The 19,082-nt window shown below is 47.6% G+C and overlaps 2 protein-coding genes across 3 annotated transcripts; one reads left to right on the forward strand and one right to left on the reverse strand.

Moving 5' to 3' along the window:
• Positions 1-319: 319 nt before the first annotated feature.
• Positions 320-6,321, reverse strand: LOC144606509 (myosin regulatory light chain 2, ventricular/cardiac muscle isoform-like). 2 transcript variants are annotated; one of them, XM_078422714.1, is made up of 7 exons: positions 6,205-6,321; positions 5,432-5,521; positions 5,093-5,168; positions 4,895-4,999; positions 4,521-4,599; positions 3,642-3,690; positions 320-637 (listed from the first exon to the last, which is right to left on the reverse strand). In XM_078422714.1, exons 1-7 carry the CDS (start codon positions 6,250-6,252, stop codon positions 539-541), a joined length of 546 nt encoding a protein of 181 aa, XP_078278840.1. In that variant the 5' UTR covers positions 6,253-6,321; the 3' UTR covers positions 320-538. The 2 variants fall into 2 exon arrangements, with proteins under 2 accessions (XP_078278840.1, XP_078278841.1); XM_078422715.1 differs by lacking the exon at positions 6,205-6,321 and adding an exon at positions 5,636-5,758.
• A 1,947-nt stretch (positions 6,322-8,268) lies between these two features.
• LOC144606153 (homeobox protein SEBOX-like) lies at positions 8,269-18,592 on the forward strand. Its single transcript, XM_078421952.1, has 5 exons — positions 8,269-8,409; positions 9,525-9,617; positions 14,628-14,679; positions 15,450-15,652; positions 18,106-18,592. The coding sequence occupies exons 1-5, from the start codon at positions 8,269-8,271 to the stop codon at positions 18,556-18,558; spliced, it is 942 nt and encodes a 313-aa protein (XP_078278078.1). The 3' UTR covers positions 18,559-18,592.
• Positions 18,593-19,082: the final 490 nt, after the last annotated feature.

Raw genomic sequence — 19,082 nt, forward strand, 5'->3', positions numbered from 1 at the left:
AGCCTGTTTTCACGCTGTATAGCTCTATCTGGTTTGTAGCCCAGTTCAACAACCTTCACACTGCCCATTGTACCTGAATTTCAGCCTTGGGGTCATAGGTGTGTTCTGACCCCTGGTCTACACCAACCCTATCCATAGATCACACAGATTACTCCTTATTTACTGTACAGTAATTTACTGTACTCCTTATAGTAAATCAGCACGTAATGCATGCACACTTGAGCCTAAGGGTTTTTTTAAAGTAATTGGAACACCAGTTAAGAATAAATCAAAGGTAAGAATGGTGCAAGCAGAAGATATTTATTACAATGGAGTTGGAGTTATGACCAAAGTGTAAAACTAGTTACAAAAAAATTACACCGCCAGAACCATAAGTCAACATCAGGATATTGGAAGTCAACACAAAGCTCAATGGTTCCACAAGTCGTTTGTGAATTCCTGGGCTTAATGAGATAGTTTCTAATCATTCATTGCTAGAAAGGAAAGTTATTTGGCCCCCAACTCCATTCTTCTTCCTGCAAGGAGAGTTCCATTGCTCTTAGTCCTTCTCTTCACCATGAGTGATGACATAGCAGAGACTTTTGTAATCAAGATTCCCCAAAACATCAGGAGGGAAGGCACCAAACATCTGCTCACACTGGAGGGAGAGAGTGAAAAAGAAAGGATACTTGTCACAGAAGCACAGGTCAGCTGAATGAAGTAACTTTAACTCTTTCAGTTCCAGATATGGATCGTTTCACTACCCGGAGAATTTTTCTAACACTGGTCCTGACTTGTAACAATGGAGCCTCAGTCAGGAAAGACTGTACCTTCATGTCTAGGATACTTCAGATGTAACAGCAGGTTGTGGCAGCAGATGGTTCATTACATATCAGTTCATTCGTTTCTCATGAGATCACAAGTGGTTTTATAACAACTGACACAAAGTGGGATCACGACAGCTCAGGACACCAAAAAAATTATCATAATCATCATGTCTCTAAAGCTTCAATGAATACACAACCTGTGTGAATGGGTGTGTATGTACAGACATGAGTGTGTACGTCTACGTGTGAGACTGCATGTCTATGACTGTGCATTTTTGTGCACATACTCATTTTGTACCATGGTTCAGGTAAAACAATCTCACTTTTGCATTTAAGGTCTGGGAAAAGAAAGGATGACTTGGAAGTGCAAAATGTGAGCAGTAGTGACCAGGATGTGTGCTGAAGACACAAGAGACTGCAGATACTGTCAACTTGAGCAGAAAACAAAGTGCTGGAAGAACTCTGTAGGAAGGAACTGCAGAAGCTGGGTTAAACCGAAGATAGACACAAAATGCCAGAGTAACTCAGTGGGATCTCTGGATAGAAGGAATGGGTGATGTTTTGGGTTGAGACCCTTCTTCAGACTATGCTGGAAGAACTCAGCAGGTCAGTCTGAAGAAGGGTCCCAACCTGAAATGTCATCTGTCCATTTCCCTCTACAGTGTTTTTGCTGGGTTGGGTGATAGGTTGGGTTTGCAGGGTTCAAAGGAAGAGGCTACAGAGCCCGTCAGTGTGGTTTCTCGGTGCTTGTCTAAAACCAGCAAGTGAACTGAGCAAGTGAACGTAAGACCTGGGAAATAATGTGCCTGCAAGAACCCCAGGGGATCTCTAGCCTGAAATATATCATGATGAAGCAGGACATGGAGGTGACTGTAACTGGAAGTATGGTAGTGTGGAGATGGTGGAGGGAGGTTTATCTGTGAATTCAGTCTGGGAATGTGGAAGAGCCCCACAAGAAGATCTGGGTAAGTATTATTTAAAATGCTGAACTGGCTCCGATTCACATGCCAACTACCCTGGCGCTGGATATTATCTCTGCAGTCCACTCATAGTCCAGCAGATGGCACCAGCTCCCACTATTTAAATATTAGTATGGTCCTCACCACGGACTGAAATTGCCAAAGGCCAGCACCCAAAATGGTACCAGACCCCCTAGAGTTAATAAGAGTAACAGGAAATTTGACTGAAACTTACAAGACTTTAAGGCAAGGGCATGTGAATAGGCTTCCTGGCGAGACAATGAACCTCAGATACTTGTTTACAAAAATCACACTGGAGAAACTCTGAGGATCAGGCAGCATCTTTAGGAGGACGTGGACAGGTGATATTTTGGATTGGGACTCTTTGTCAAACTGGCTGAGGAGTTCAGTACCAGAAGGCACAGTTTGAGAATAAAGGTAGGCTCCTGGGACTGGGAACCCTACAACCAACCACCCCTACCAACAACCACACAAACCCCCCCACCCCACAACCCCTCCACTTCCAGAGGTGTGGAATAAAAGCATTGAGTTCATTCCGGCTGTCAAGGGAATAAAAGAATATGGTAATAAGACTGGGAAACTGCACTGTGGCAGAAGGTAAACCATGATCTTGATCATGGTGGACAAGAATCAAGAAAGCAGAATCAGGAAAGGAGAAACCCCCCCCAACCAACACAACAACCAACCCCACCAACACCCCAAACCAACACAACCCCCACCAACACCAAACAAAACCCCAAAAACCAAAAGAAACAAAACTACCACCCACCAAACACACACAAAAGAACGACCACAACCACGAAACAAGAAAGAGACAACACTAAAGCGAGATTGAGGGAAAACCCCGAGAAGAATTACGTGGTGACTCTGAAGGGTGTGCTTCAGAGACTAGTCTGGAAGCACAATGAGAAGAAGCCATCTGGAGGGGAGTGACCATGACCCAACCCAGGATCACAACACCCCCCCAAGAAACACAACAAAAACAGAAGATGATGGAACACAGAAGCTCGGAGAGATGCAATAGTTGGGAAAAGGTTGGGTGATCTGGAGGGACAAGGAAAAGTGGACTCTCTGGAATGGCTGATCAAGGGAGTGATGTAATGGTGGAGAACAGGATGCGATACATGGGTTTAGCATGGTCTCCTGAGCATTCCCTGCCCTGGGGTTGGCCAATTGTGTTTGGTTTTCCTCAGCACTATCTGCCCAATGCCAGCAGTTTTCAGGACAGCCTGGATTTAGACGGCTTCAATCTTATTGCATGTGCCCAGGGATGTACCTCTGTCTCTTGGTCCCTCGAATGTGGCAGGAGCAGTACTTCTGAATGACCTAGAATGATTGACCCACCTCCCCAAGAAAAGCATTAGGGCAGAGCCACTAAGTGTGGTCATCATGAAACTATAGTGTAGCCATAAACAGTGCTCTAGATTTGTTATAATTCTCCAAATTGATTCCCCAAGAAGTAGACACACAGAAGGGGTATAATGAAGTATCACACACGCTCTGGTCACAAGAGGGGAGTAGTCAACATTCCAGCTGGATGAGGAATGCATTATTGTTGCCCAGTGATGCTTAAGGATTCACCACCTGCCTTTTGCATTAGTCATTAAATTGCTTTAACAGGCAATTGGAATTTCAAATATCATACATCTGCTAGTGAAGGGCAACTAGGTCATAGAGTTTGTAGGAAGAATTCTGGCCAAATTAATAACTGTTAATGCCAGTCAATTATTCCCAGAGAAATCATACCCGATTGTAACTCAGAACATGAATTGGCTGGATCTCTGGAGAATTTTAAAGTTAATACTATCATCAAGCGAAAATCTGATATCTAATATTGACAGCTTTCATTCATTACCTCCTCTTCATTAAATCGGTCTGCTTGGGTCGTCAGCATTTGTTTGAAGCTGCAATAGAGAGAAGACAATTTACAAGGCACAGTTCACCAACTGGTTAGATAAGTAGTATAGAATTGCAATATCTATTACAGTAATGTTAGAGGTGTTCATTAATTACAAAGAACAAGAACCATCTTCACATACATATGGCAGAGGAGGCCACATGCCCAGATCATCCAATGCTGGCTTCACTCCAGAGCAATCCCTGTGGTCTCATTCCCCTTTATTCCCTGCAGCCCTACAATTTACTTTTTCCTCTCACCTTTTTTCATTTGATTAATTTGCCACTTACTTACACTATGTGTAATTAGGAGTAAAGTACCAGCATGCCCAAGGGCTGAGAGAGCATCTCACAGACGAATAATGGACTTCAGAAATAAGCACGATAAGGAAGTGCCAATATTTCACAGAGAGACACAGAATTTCAAAGTGGACGTAACAGGAAGACAGAGTGAAACAAAACTTCAAGTAAGAACTTCATGCAGTGAAACACTGGACTTTAAAGGTAACCATTTGCTGTAAAAGGAATATACATTAATAGAGGAATATTGGTTTAACAGAAGGACACAGATGTTGCTATTGATGTCCACAGAGGCTTAAGTGCTCAATAAAGGCACAGGTATCTAAAAAGGAAAAATAAGCTCCCAGTGAATAGGGGCATTCATTGATGTAAACTTCCTCATTCAATTATATTGTTCTTCATTGTGAAATATAATTTTCACTGAGGTGCTTGTAAAGACATGAGGAATATAAAGGTCTGTGCATATTGATTGCATGCCCTGGAAGATGCTTCTTCAATAATCTATAGTGTAGACGGTTTCTGACTGTTTTACACTTACTAATCTGCTTTGATATGTCCTTTGGCATCTGGGTCAAAAATCTTAAAAGCATTGAGAATTGTTTCTTCTGGGTCAGCACCTATAAGAAAAAGATCATTAACACACACTTATAATCCAATAATTATTTTTGGTAAAAAGACACAAAGTGCTGGATAACTCGGCGGGTCAAGCAGCATCTCTAGAGAACACGGAAAGGTGACATTTTGGGTCGGGACCCTTCTTCAGACTGAGATGCTGCTTGAGACACTGAGTGTGCATTGGTGGGTTGAGAGCTTGGATACAGTTACATTAAACGCCGTGGGAAGGCCAGGGATGGTGATGGCAATCACCTAATGTAACCTTCATCATCTCACATCATTTCTTGTTCACTGTACCTTTCAGCTTCTCCCCGAACATTGTGAGGAAAATGGTGAAGTTTATCGGTGCAGGGGCCTCCTTCAACATCGCTTCCAGCTCCTCGTGCTTAACATTCACACGACCTGGTGGAAGAGAAGCGCATATCTTCACATCATGTATCCCGAGCTTGTGAAATCACTGAAACCCCGTGAAGACTTTGTAAAGAGTTATCCTACCCAGAGCAGCGAAGGTGCCTCTCAAATCCTCTTTATTGATGATACCATCTCTGTTTTGGTCCATTATAGTAAAAGCCTGCGGGAGAGAGGATTGAAATGCAACGCCAGCTTTCAGTGGGTAACCTCCCTCAGCAACAGTTTACAGCTTAATGTTATGTTATGGACGTCTCCCACTGCCGGTTTTATCAAACCATCTCCCAGCTCAGGTGCTCCACCTGGTTTCCAACAGAACCGTGCGCGCTCAACCCGCCAGGGCGAGGCGGGCACTGGAATGGTTCTGCTGGGTTAACCGGCTGGAGTGTGGGGCCGGACCTCTCCTGATCCCACTCCCCCACTCACCTCCTTGAACTCCTGGATCTGAGACTGGTCGAACATGGAGAAGATATTGGAACTTCCCTTCTCCGTCCTCTTCTTCGCCTTTTTCGGGGCCTGAAACAGAGGAGGTGACAATCAGCATCAAACCTCGGAGAAGGTGAAGGGCTGGGAGAGAGAAAGAGCGGGGAGACGAAGGTCCAGCGGGGAGCAGGGGCAGCCGCCGCTCACCATGGCTCTGATCCTGTGTCGGACAGGGTGTGGGCAGACCCTCGCTTATATAGGCTGCGCCGAGGGTAAAAATACCACGCTCCACGTTTGGAGCCGCCGTTCCTCCAGCCAAGTGGTCGGCGCCCACCGGGAGCTCAGCCGAGCCGGATCTTCTGGAGAGTACGAGGGAGGGGGAGGTCCACGGGGAGGAGGTAGGGAGGAGAGAGGGGAGAGGGCAACAGGGAGGGGGGGGGGAGATCGTGGTGAGGGTGCCCATTTCTCATTCCTTCCCGAAATCGACAAGCAGGTCTGCCTTGGCAGGTCTACTCCTGCCCCATCTCTAAATACCCCAATTCTATTCCACTTCAACAACGTCCAAATTATAGGTCTCCCTCACTTCAGCGTTACCATTAGATGTCCAGTCTCCTTACACCTCCAACCCCCATCAGGAAGGCCTCAGTGCCCTCTGGTTCTTCCTTGAACAGAGAACCCATCAGTCCCCCTCAACCAACTCTCTTCCTGAACGCTTAATAATTTTGCTTTTGACTTCTCTCAATTCGTGCGTCTAAGGTGTCGCCCTGGGCACTTACAGGGGCTCCAGCTGTGACCGTCTTCTTGTTGGTTACGTTGAACACCATCTCTGACAACACTCTCCCCTTTCTTGACCTCTCTCTCTCTCCATCACACGGGACAGACTGTTGACAGACGTCTATTATAAACTGTGTCGGAAGGAACTGCAGATGCTGGTTTAAACCGAAGATAGACACAAAAAGCTGGAGTAACTTAGCGGGACAGGCAGCATCTCTGGAGAAAAGGAATGGATGACGTCACCCATTCCTTCTCTCCAGGGATGCTGCCTGCCCCGCTGAGTTACTCCAGCTTTTTGCGTCTCTCTATTATAAACTCACTGACTCACACAGCTACAGCGACTGCACCTCCTCCCATCCTGGCTTTTGCATGATAGTTCTAAGAGAACATAGTTCCCTCTGAGAGAAAACTAGTTTGCCTCATCTCTGTCATGGCTGATCCCTTCCTTTTTTCAACGCCTCATAAAACGAACACAGAACAGTATAATAAAATGGCAACGCAAGTAGATGGAATCGCAATGAAGGCTTGTGATGTATTTGCCTTCTTTGGTCAAGGCATAGAGAATAAGGGTCAGGAAATCATGTTGCAACTTTATAAACCATTGGTTAGGCTGCATGTGGAGTTTTGTGCAGTACAGGATGCCCCACTACAAGAAGGATGTGGAGGCTTTGGAGAGGGTGCGGGAGGTTTACCAGAACGCAGCCGTGATTAGAGGGTATTAGCTGTCAGGAGAGCTTGGACAGACGTTTACTATTTGCTCTGGAGTGTTGGAGACTGAGGAAGTATATAAAATTATGAGAATATTGATAGGGTAGACAGTTAGAATCTTTTTCTCAGGGTGGAAATTGTCAACGACAAGAGGACATTGCTTTAAGGTGAGACGGGCAAAGTTTAAAGGAGATATGTGGGGCAGGTTTTATACATAGAGCGGTGGATGCCTGGAACACACTGCCAGGAGTGGTGGTGGAAGCACATAAGATAGTTGCCCTACCGAGGCTTTAGATAGCCACGTGAATATGTAGAGTAAGAAGGGATGTGGATCATGTGCAAGCAGATGAAATTAGTTTATCTTGCCATCATGTTTGACATGGACATTGTGGGCCAAAGAGAATGTTCCTGTGCAGCACTGTTCAATGTTAATACTTTACTGTGTGAGCGCCCTCTTGGTGAAGTTTGATGTTAACTCTTCTAATACTACCCTCACTGTCTCTGGGCAAGTTCCCGTTTAAGTCCTTACTCGGCCACATTTTCCCTTGTCCTGCCCTTTACTATTTATATGCATGCTGAGCTCTTCACATTGCCAACAAATCTTCCCCCACTCTCTTTGTTCTCTTATTTTAGTTTTCACTTCCTCTCTGATGCTGATGTAATCAGCCATAGTCCTCGTTGGTATTTGCAGCCAACATTTGGTCGTAAGCAGGTTGATTTTCTTTTATTGTCTGCTGCATCTCATTCATTATTGAGGGAAGTCTGGATTTGTTAGTTCCCCATATCCAAGTTCAGATTACCTGATTGTCATATACACCAGGGTGCGATAAAATTCCTTGTTCACACGAAGCTCACAGAGTAAACAGTATACACACAGTATCGAAAAATACATGTTTAATACAATGACAAGCGCAAACAGGAGAACAGGTGCACTCTGAGGTAATGCAAAAAAAAATTAAGGTACAATAACAACGAGGTAGAGTAAGGAGCAAGAATACGTGGCAGCAAAAGAGATGTTGTTTTGGGAGACTGATAACAGTGAGGAAGAAGCTATGCTTCAGTCTGGATGTCAGAGCTTTCAATCTACTTATCGAAGAGAGAAAAAGGAATGGCCAGAGCAGCAGGCATCCTTGACAAACCTTTGTCCTTCCCGATGCAACGTACCACGAAGATAGACTGGATTGAAGCAAGTGACAAGTCTGTGATGGACTGGACTGTGTTCACCACTCTCTGTCGGTTCAGGCAGTTAAGATCAGAGCAGTTGCCATACCAGATGAGATGTTCCCGTAAGAATTTTTTACTCTAGCGCATCTAGAGAAGTTTGAGAGAATCCTCGTGGACTTGTCAAATCTTCTCTAATGCCGAAGAAACGATCCCGAGTGGTCCAAGAAATCTTGCAGGTCATCAGGAATGCCAAGAGGCAATATTGGGATAAACTTGAGTCCTACTATAACCACCCGAACACCCGTCGACTTCAATACTATAATAGGCTACAAAGCGTAGTCAGGCAGAATCACTGGCAATAGTGCGTCCCTTCCTGATGAAGGGTGGCACGGTGGCACAGTGGTAGAGTTGCTGCCTTACAGTGCCAGAGACCCAGGTTCGATCCTGACTACGGGTGCTGTCTGTGCATAATTTTAATGTTCTCCCTGTGACCACGTGGGTTTTCCCTGAGATCTTTGGTTTCCTCCCACACTCACAGTTTAGTTTATTGTCACGTGTACCGAGACACAGTGAAAAGCGTTTGTTGCATGCTAACTAGTCAGCGGAAAGACAATACATATTTACAATCGAGCTATTTACAGTGTATAGATACGTGATAAGAGAATAATGTTTAGTGCAAGGTAAAGCCAGTAAAGTCCGATCAAAGATAGTCCAAAGGTCACCAATGCTGTAGGTAGTAGTTCAGGACTGTTCCCCAGTTATGGTGGGATGATTCAGTTGCCTGATAATAGCTTGGGAGAAACTGTCCCTGAATATGGAGGTTTACGTTTTCACACTTCTATACCTTTTGCCCAATGGGAGAGGAGTGAAGAAGGGGTGGCCAGGTGTGATTATGCTCATTAGGTGTATCATCCTTGATTATGCTGCTGGTTTTGCCGAGGCAGCGTGAGGCATAAAATGAGTCAATGGAAGGGAGGTTGGTTTGGATGGAGCTGTTCCCAAACCAAGCTGTGATGCATTCTGATTAAATGCTTTCTATAGTGCATCTGTAGAAATTGGTGAGAGTTGTGGGGGACATGCCAAACTTCCAAAGCCTTCTAAGGAACTAGAGGTATTGGTGTGCTTTCTCATTTGTTGCTTCAATAAGGGTGGTCCAGGAGAAGTTGTTGGTGATATTGACTCCTAGGAATCTCATCTTCAACGCTGTCAATGCAAACTGGGGTATGTGTACCGCTTCGCTTCCTGAAGTCAATCACTATCTCCTTGGCCACTATCTAATTGGCTTGGTATAAATATAAATTGTCCCTAGTGTGTGTGTAGGATAGCATTAGTGTGTGGGGATCACTGGTCGGTGTGGACTTGGTGGGCCGAAGAGCCTGTTTCTGCACTGTATCTCTAAAAATAAAAACTTAAACTAAAACTTAATGCATTCTATGCTTGCTTTGAGCAGAAGGCCAACAGAGTAATGACATCCATCCCAACAGTCTTGTGTGTGCCTGTTCCCACGGTCACTGTTCCAGAAGTAAAATCGGGCTTCCTGAGGGTAAACCTGTGGAAAGCAACTCGTCCAAATGGTGTTCCTGACCGTGTCCTTCGGTCCTGTGCGGACCAACTAGTGGGAGTGTTCACGGATAGCTTTAACCTCTCCCCACTCGATTCTGAGGTACTCACCTACTTCAAGAAGACCACTGGTGCCAAAGAAAAGCAGGATCTCATGCCTACTATTCAGTAGCCTTGAATGGTGAAGTGCATTCTGAAGTGCTTCGAGAGGCTGGTTATGGCACACATTAACCTCAGCTTACCAAGTAGTCTTGATCCTCTGCATTTTGCCTTCTGCCACAACAAGTCCACGTCTGATGCCATCTCCCTGACCCTACACTTAGAAACATAGAAAATAGGAGGAGGCCATTTGGCCCTTCGTGCCAGCATCGCCATTCATTGTGATCATGGCTGATCATCCACAATCAGTAACCCGTGCCTGCCTTCTCCCCATATCCCTTGATTCCATTAGCCCCCAGAGCTCTATCTAACTCTCTCTTAAATCCATCCAGTGATTTGGCCTCCACTGCCCTCTGTGGCAGAGAATTCCACAAATTCACAACTCTCTGGGTGAAAAAGTTCCTTCTCACCTCAGTTTTACATGGCCTCCCCTTTATGCTAAGACTGTGGCTCCTGGTTCTGGCCCAAAATTGGGAACATTTTTCCTACATCTAGCTTGTCCAGTCCTTTTATAATTTTATATGTCTCTATAAGATCCCTTCTCATTCTTCTGAACTCCAGTGAATACAAGCCTGGTCTTTTCAATCTTTCCTCATATGACAGTTCCACCATCCCAGGGATCAAACTCGCGAATCTACGCTGCAGTGCCTCAATTACAAGGATGTCCTTCCTCAAATTAGGAGACCGAAACTGTACACAATACTCCAGATGTGGTCTTACCAGGGCCCAATACAACTGCCGAAGAACCTCTTTACTCCTATACTGAAATCCTCTTGTGATGAAGGCCAACATGCCATTAGTTTTCTTCATTGCCTGCTGTACCTGCATGCCAATTTTCAGTGACTGGTGTACAAGGACACCTAAGTCTCGCTGCCCTTCCCCCTTACCTAACCTGACACCATTGAGATAATAATCTGCCTCCTCGTTTTTGCCGCCAAAGTGGATAACCTCATATGTATCTATATTATACTGTATCTGCCACGCATCTGCCCACTCACTCAATCTGTCTAGGTCCCTCTGCAACCTCCTAACATCCTCTTCGCAGTTCACACTACCACCCAGCTTTGTGTCATCCACAAACCTGCTAGTGTTACTTCTAATTCCTTCATCCAAATTATTAATATATATGGTAAACAGTTGCGGCCCCAACACCGAGCCTTGCGGCACTCCACTTGCCATTGCCTGCCAATCTGAAAAGGACCCGTTTACTCTTACTCTTTGCTTCCTGTCTGCCAACCACTTCTCTATCCATGTCAACACCCTACCCCCAATACCATGTGCTCTAATTTTGCTCACCAATTTCCCGTGTGGGACCTTATCAAAGGCTTTCTGAAAGTCTAGATACATTAAATCCACTGGCTCCCCTTCATCCATTTTACTTTTCACATCCTCAAAAAATTCCAGAAGATTAATCAAGCATGATTTCCCTTTCATAAATCCATGCTGATTTGGACATCCTTTTACTGCTATCCAAATGCACCATTATTACCTCTTTAATAATTGACTCCAGCATCTTCCCCACCACTGATGTCAGGCTAACTGGTCTGTAATTCCCCGTTTTCTCCCTCGCTCCTTTCTTGAAAAGTGGGATAACATTAGCTATCCTCCAATCCACAGGAACTGACCCTGAATCTATTGAACATTGGAAAATGATCACCAATGCGTCCACTATTTCTAGAGCCACCTCCCTGAGTACCCTGGGAAGCAGAGCACCAGGCCCTGGGGATTTATCAACCTTCAGTCCCATCAGTCTACCCAATACTATTTCTCGCCTAATGCAAATTTCTTTCAGTTCCTCTACCCCCCTAGATCCTCTGTCCTCTAGTACATCTGGGAGATTGTTTGTGTTTTCCATAGTGAAGACAGATCCAAAGTACCTGTTCAACTCTTCTGCTATTTCCTTGTTACCCATAATAATTTCACCCGTTTCAGGCTGGCCCCGTCCTGGGAGCGGAGTTGGATTCATGGGAGGTGGTCTTGGAAGGGAGGATGCATCTCAAACTGCAGAGCATCTTTGACAATACAGCTCACCCCTTCCATGACACACTGGTCAACCTGAGGAGTACCTTCAGCAACAGACTGATTCCACCAAGATGCAGGACAGAACGCCACAGGAAATCCATCTTCCCTGTGGCTATCAAACTGGACAACTCCCCCCCCCCTTCTGTTGTGGGGTAGACTGACTCCACTCGTCCCTCTCCCACCCCCTTTCCCAATCTTTGCACATCCTCAATCCTTTCCACTTGTCACTTTAATTTCATGTTTCATGTATTTTGTGTTTTAAGACTGTTGCCAGATCAATTTCCCTCCTGCGATAAATAAAGTTCTATCATATAATATCGTAACATTAAGAGCAAGGATATTATCCTGACACTATGATATAGGTTTCCAATATCTTTCCTGTAGCCATCCCATCATTGTTGTTGATCTGACCAACTATAGTGGTATTATCCATGAACATGAAGACTGAGTTGGCATTGTACTTGGCTGCACTGTTATGGGTGTAAAGGGGGTCATGCAAGGCACTGAGTACACAACCTGGAGAAGCACACAACCTTGAGCACCAGTTTTGAGGGTCATGGTAGAGGAAATGTTATGACCAATTCTAATCAATTGAGGTCTGCCATTCAGGAAGTCCAGAAACCGTTTTCAGACTGAGGCCCCAAGGCCAAGGTCCAGAGGTTTTGGGGACTATCTTCTCTGGTACTAATGGCGTTAATGGTTGAGTTGTAGACAATGAATAGCATCCTAACATAGGTCTTCTTATTATCTAGGATATACAGAGGAATGTGGTGCAAGAGAGATGGCATCCTCCAATGACCTATTTTTCCTGAATGCAAATTGTAAGGGATCCAGATGGTCTGGAAGACTGGCACAGGTGTGAGCCATTAGCACTCTTTAAAAGCACTACATTCTGATCCATTTTGGAGCTGTTGGGCAGTAGTCACTGAGGCAGGTCACTTTACTTTTCTTGGGGACCGGAATTATGGAAGCAGATAGGGACAGAAGACCATTGAAGTGAGGGGGGGAAGATGTCCGCGAAGCCTGCGGCTAGTTGATTGGCTCATAATTCCAGAACCTATCCAGGCCGTCACTTTTAGAAGGTTGGAGATGTGCTTTGGACCAGCTGGAGCTCCTGGTTACATTTCCTACACTGGCCTGTCTGTCTTGGGCCTCCTCCACGGTTAGAGAGAGGCCACACTTAATCTGGAGGAACATCTCCTCGTAATCTGTATGGGTAACTTAGAACCCAATAGCACGAACATTGAATTCTTCAATTTCAGGTAACTCCTCTCTGCTGATCTACCCAGATCCTGTCACACACGTTTCTTTCCACTAGCCCATCCAGTTCCTTTCCCCTCCTCTGCCCCTCCTAGGTATCCAACACCATCACCCCCCCCCCCCCCCTCCGTTCCCATGTACCTATCATCTCTCCCTCTGGTTCTACCGTTTACTTCTCACCTTCCTTTATCCTCAGATTCCACCTCTGCAGATCTTTTTCTTCTCCTATCATCTCCAGTTTTGGTCACCATCTCCACTCTTCCCTCCCCTTGCTGTCTCATCTGCCCATCCACCCCTGTTTATCTGGATCCACCCATCATTTGCCAGTTCTTGCCCCACCCCTTCCTCATAACCTCTTGGTACCAGTTGTCTCCTCTCCAGTCTGTAGAAGGACCCCAACTGCGAATGTCAATTGTCCAATTCCCGCCACAGCTGCTGCCTGACCTGCTGAGTTCCTCCAGCAGATTTTTTTTTTGTTGCTCAGGACGCCTGAATTCTCTTGTTTCTCCTTGACTCTGTGTGAGACCCCGTGTCTATGTGTGACTGACTGTGTGTGTGTGTGTGTGTGACTGTGTGTACGTGCCTCTGATTGTATAGACAATAGACAATAGGTGCAGGAGTAGGCCATTCGGCCCTTCGAGCCAGCACCACCATTCAATGTGATCATGGCTGATCATTCTCAATCAGTACCCTGTTCCTGCCTTCTCCCCATACCCCCTGACTCCACTATCCTTAAGAGCTCTATCTTGCTCTCTCGAATGCATTCAGGGAATTGGCCTCCACTGCCTTCTGAGGCAGTGAATTCCACAGATTTACAACTCTCTGACTAAAAAAAGGTTTTCCTCATCTCCGTTCTAAATGGCTTACCCCTTATTCTTAAACTGTGGCCCCTGGTTCTGGACTCCCCCAACATTGGGAACATGTTTCCTGCCTCTAACGTGTCCAACCCCTTAATAATCTTATATGTTTCGATAAGATTTGAGTGTGAGAGACTGACTCTGTGTGTGTGTTGGACTGTGTTTGTCTCTGACTGTGTGCATGCCTGACTCTGTGAGTCTCCGACAGTGTGTGTGACTGACTCTAGATATGTGTGACAGTGTGTGTGTCTATCTGACGCTGTGTCCCATTCTGTGTGTGGAGTCAGTCCGGCGTTGGACTGTTTATTGCCCTGTGCCAGGGAGGTGTGAATTTGTCTGGCGGCTCGGGGACGTCCCCCGGGTGGGGGAGGTCCCGGCGGCCGCTTCAAAGCGGACTGGAGAGCGGGCAGACACTCGAGCTGGAGTAATCCACCGGAGGGGCCGACTAGCAGTGCCCGATGGACCGAGGGCTCGGGAAAGGGGGAGGTGAGGTGGGGGCCGGGTGGTGAGGTTGTCGTGCGAGGGTGGAGGGGGAAGGAATTGAGAAATGTCAGAGCAGGGGGCGAGGGAGGGGAGGGTAGGGGAGGGGTGTGTATGTGGTCGAGGGTGATGGGGAGAAGAGGGGGCAGGGTGAGGAGGGGAGGGTGAGAGGAGGATGTGCAACCTTTGGCTGAGGGAGTCACAAAAGACGGCAGAGGCTGGAATCTGGAGGAACACACATCCACCCGCTCACCACAGGAGCCCACGGTCAGGCAGCGTCTGTGGAGGCAGAGGGATAGTCGATATTCTGGGTCGTGACCTACAAGAGTATTGAGAGCAGAAAGAGAGATGGGAGTCGGGGGTGCGAGTCTTGGTCAGACATGGTGGAAGAGGAGATCAAGAGCAACGGCGGAGGGAGGGCGGGGGCAGAAGGTGGGGAAAGTGGGGGAGAGGTGTGGGAAGGATGGTGGTGGGCTAGAGGTGTGGGTGGGGGCTGTGGCGAGAGGGAGGGGGAGAAGTGTGGGAAGGATGGTGGTGGGCTAGAGGTGTGGGTGGGGGCTGTGGCGAGAGGGAGGGGGAGAGGTGTGGGAAGGGTGGTGGTGGGCTAGATGTGTGGGTAGGGGCTGTGGCGAGAGGGTGTGGGAGAGGTGTGGGAAGGATGGCGGTGGGCTAGAGGTGTGGGTGGGGGCTGTGGCGAGAGGGTGGAGGGAGGTGTGGGTGGGATGGTGGTGGGCTAGAGGTGTGGGTGGGGACTGTGGCGAGAGGGTGGGGAAAGTGGGGGAGAGGTGCGGGAATGATGGCGGTGGGCTAGAGGTGTGGGTAGGGGCTGTGGCGAGAGGGTGGGGGAGAGGTGTGGGAAGGATGGCGGTGGGCTAGATGTGTGAGTGGGCTGTGGCGAGAGGGTGTGGGAGGTGTGGGTGGGATGTTGGTGTGGACTAGGGGTCCGAGTGGGGGATCTGTGGATGGTGGGTGGGTCGGATCAGGGTGACAGATGATTCCGCCTGACTCCCCCTTTCGTCCCCATCTCACTCCTCTAGACACCCGGGTCCCACACCTTTGTTTGCCCCGGACGGTGGGCCTGGGATGTGGGGGTGAGGGGCAGCGCAAGAGGAAGAGAACCACCTTCAGCAAGTGGCAACTGGGAAAGTTGGAGGAGGCCTTCGTGGTGACTCCCTACCCGGGCATCAGCCTGAGGGAGAGGCTGGCCGAGATCACGGGAATTGCCGAGGCCAAGATCCAGGTGGGTTCCCTCTGCCCGAGGCTCTCCATCGGCTCTGTGTCCCGCGGAATGAGGGGGCGGTGACGGGGAGACGTGGTGATGTTTCTGCCGGCGAGAGAGTTTTGGAGGGTAGACAAAACACACGATCAGGGACAGTCACTTTAAACCGAGGCATGCAGGCACTTCCCGCAGCCGCGGCGAATCCCTGGGATAGATGGAGGATTCATGGAGGAATTAGGGACGAGGGGAAAGTGGGGGAGGCAGGAGGCGGTGCCTGGCGCCGACCAGCCGTGATAGCATTGAATGGTAGGGCAGGCTTGAGGGATCAAGTGGCAACAGTCAGGAGGGAGAGAAACATCCTGAGATTTCTTGCCATAGAGGGAGTACAGAGAAGGTTCATCAGATTGGTGGAATTGGTGGAAGGTTCACCAGACACTGGAATTTAGAAGGATGAGAGGGGATCTTATCGAAACGTATAAGATTATTAAGCGGTTGGACATGTTAGAGGCAGGAAACATGTTCCCAATGTTGGGGGAGTCCAGAACCAGGGGCCACAGTTTAAGAATAAGGGGTAGGCCATTTAGAACAGAGATGAGGAAAAACTTTTTTAGTCAGAGTTGTGAATCTGTGGAATTCTCTGCCTCAGAGGGCAGTGGAGGCCAATTCTCTGAATACATTCAAGAGAGAGCTAGATAGAGCTCTTAAGGATAGCGGAGTCAGGGGGTATGGGGAGAAAGCAGGAACGGGGTACTGATTGAGAATGATCAGCCATGATCACATTGAATGGCGGTGCTAGCTCGAAGGGCCGAATGGCCTACTCCTGCACATATTGTCTATTGTCTATTGATTCCTGGGATGGCAGGACTTTCATATGAAGAAAGACTGGATTGACTCAGCTTGTACACGCTGGCATTTAGAAGATTGAGGGGGGATCTTATAGAAATTACAAAATTCTTAAGGGGTTGGACAGGCTAGATGCAGGAAGATTGTTCCCGATGTTGGGGGAAGTCCAGAATAAGGGGTCACAGTTTAAGGATAAGGGGGAAGGAAGTATTTTAGGACCGAGATAAGAAAGTTTTTTTTCACACAGATAGTGGTGAATCTGTGGAATTCTCTGCCACAGAAGGTAGTTGAGGCCAGTTCATTGGCTATATTTAAGAGGGAGTTAGATGTGGCCCTTGTGGCTAAAGGGATCAGGGGGTATGGAGAGAAGGCAGGTACGGGATACTGAGTTGGATGATCAGCCATGATCATATTGAATAGCGGTGCAGGCTCGAAGGGCCGAATGGCCTACTCCTGCACCTATTTTCTATGTTTCTATGTTTATTCTATGACTTGAACACGAGCAAATATCTCATAGCCTTCACAGTGTACTGTGTATAGTTCGGTCTCCGTCTCTAAGCAAAGGACGTGCTTGCCACAGAAGGAGTGCAGTGAAAGTGCAAGAGGGGATCGGGGATGGCAGACGTGTCTTACTCTTCCAATAAACTTACTGTTGGAAAGCGGGAGCGGCCAATCTGTACACATCCTGATTCAACAAAAGCAATGTGATCATGGCTAGGTTATCTCCTTTGCCGGTCGAGGAACTGAATGTTAGCTTAGCTATGGGATCCACTAACCACTACGTATTTCCAATGTTTTAATATATTATCGTAAGAATAAACATCTTATCGTTCTCCTTAATTGCAATGTGAACCCCTGGTTAAAATTAGATTGCATTTGGAGGTTTTCCATACTCCTCGAAGGTATTTATTCACAAAATGCTGGAGTAACTTAGCAGGTCAGGCAGCATCTCGGGAGAGAAGGAATGGGTGACGTTTCCGGTCGAGACCCTTCTTCAGACTGAAGAAGGGTCTCGACCCGAAACGTCACCCATTCCTTCTCTCCCGAGATGCTGCCTGACCTGCTGAGTTACTCCAGCATTTTGTGAATAAATACCTTCGATTTGTACAAGCATTGCAGTTATCTTCTTATATCCAAAGACGTACAGGTATGTAGGTTAATTGGCTGGGTAAATGTAAAAATTGTCCCTAGTGGGTGTAGGATAGTGTTAGTGTACGGGGATCGCTGGGCGGCACAGACTTGGTGGGCCGAAAAGGCTTGTTTCCGGCTGTATATATATGATGATATGATGATGATATTTTCCATACTCCTCCAGCTCAAGACATGAGATGGAGGCAGGAACTGCAGATGCTGGAATCTTGAGCAAAACACAAGGTGCTGGAGGAACTCAGCAGGTCAGGCAGCATCTGGTTTTTGAGAATAGACAGGGAACGTTTCCGGTCAGGACCCTTTTTCTGATTCAAGTTAAAATTGAAGCTTCAGTCTGAAGGGTCCTGACCCGAAACATTCCCCGTCCATTCCTTCCTCAGATGCTGCCAGACGTGCTGAGTTCTTCCAGCACTGTGCATTTTGCTCCAGACGCCAGCGTCTGCACTCTCATGTCCACTTACTTCTCCTTTTTGGTTTTCCAGGTCTGGTTCCAGAACCGCCGGGCGCGATGCACCAGGCAGGGCAGGGGGGTGAAGAAGTACCCGCGCGGGTGGAGCCCCCATGCATCCCGCTCAGCCCAGGCTCCTTCAAATAGCGGACCGGGCAGAAGGTCTATGTACTGTACGGTCGGTCTCTGCAGCACCCTGGTGGCAGGGCAAGGACTCCTGACCCAGTATCACCATGCTCACCCCTGCGTGCAGCAGGTCACCAGGGACAAGCCCTTGGCCTTCGATTTCCCAGCTCACACTGTTCCTGGAGAGAGAGACACACTCAGATCTGGGAGTCACGGGGCTCAGGTGACCCCCTGTATGAAGCACAGTGACCAAGTCGTGCCACATCTGGAACCTGAGGGCCAGGCCATACCTCAAGCACACACATCCCTCCGCCACACCTCCGACCTCATCTACAATGCCGCCATTGTCACCAACGAGTAGCATTTCCAATTCAGTATTGGACCTGGATGAATCTTTTCCCTGGTTCCCTGGAGCAGCTCATACCAAAAGCAAACTCCTCTGTCAGCTGGAGTCTCTTGTCCCTTCCAGAGATCACCGCACTCCTCCTCAAATGCCAGCCAGGAGCACCTGCCTTAACTGAAATCAGGTGGATACTGAAAGACCCTCTGAACAGCACAGTGGGTTGCAGAGCTCGATAGTGACTGAGAGCGCCGTGACCGTGATCCAATCTTGCACCAACGATACTCGAGCTCTTTTTCAACTGGTTCACGGCAACTGTTAACCTAAGCTTGCCCATCTCCAGAGGTGACTGTGCTGTGACTGTAACAAGGTGGGGAGCTTTGTTAGGCTGGAGCCAGGCCTCTCCCATGGCTGTGGGTAAAGGGATGGGTATTGGGGAAAGGTTGGGGGTGGGAGATGGGTGCAGCCATGGGACCAAGGTAATAGGGGTGGATGGGCATAGAGACTAATCTAGTGTGATGAACAACACTTTGTGGTACTTCAAC

Source organism: Rhinoraja longicauda, chromosome 26, assembly GCF_053455715.1.
Source record: "Rhinoraja longicauda isolate Sanriku21f chromosome 26, sRhiLon1.1, whole genome shotgun sequence".
NCBI classification, from domain to species: Eukaryota; Metazoa; Chordata; class Chondrichthyes; order Rajiformes; family Arhynchobatidae; genus Rhinoraja; species Rhinoraja longicauda.

Excerpts from the sequence above, each read along its gene's own strand:
- LOC144606509 (XM_078422714.1), bottom strand. The coding sequence starts at position 6,252 with ATGGTGTTCAACGTAACCAACAAGAAGACGGTCACAGCTGGAGCCCCT. Across the intron at positions 5,169-5,431 it reads AGATCCAGGAGTTCAAGGAG|GCTTTTACTATAATGGACCA; the intron begins GTGAGTGGGGGA and ends TCTCTCCCGCAG. Across the intron at positions 5,000-5,092 it reads AGGCACCTTCGCTGCTCTGG|GTCGTGTGAATGTTAAGCAC; the intron begins GTAGGATAACTC and ends CTCTTCCACCAG.
- LOC144606153 (XM_078421952.1), top strand. The coding sequence starts at position 8,269 with ATGCCGAAGAAACGATCCCGAGTGGTCCAAGAAATCTTGCAGGTCATC. Across the intron at positions 8,410-9,524 it reads ACTATAATAGGCTACAAAGC|AAGGCCAACAGAGTAATGAC; the intron begins GTAGTCAGGCAG and ends TGCTTTGAGCAG. Across the intron at positions 15,653-18,105 it reads TTGCCGAGGCCAAGATCCAG|GTCTGGTTCCAGAACCGCCG; the intron begins GTGGGTTCCCTC and ends TTGGTTTTCCAG.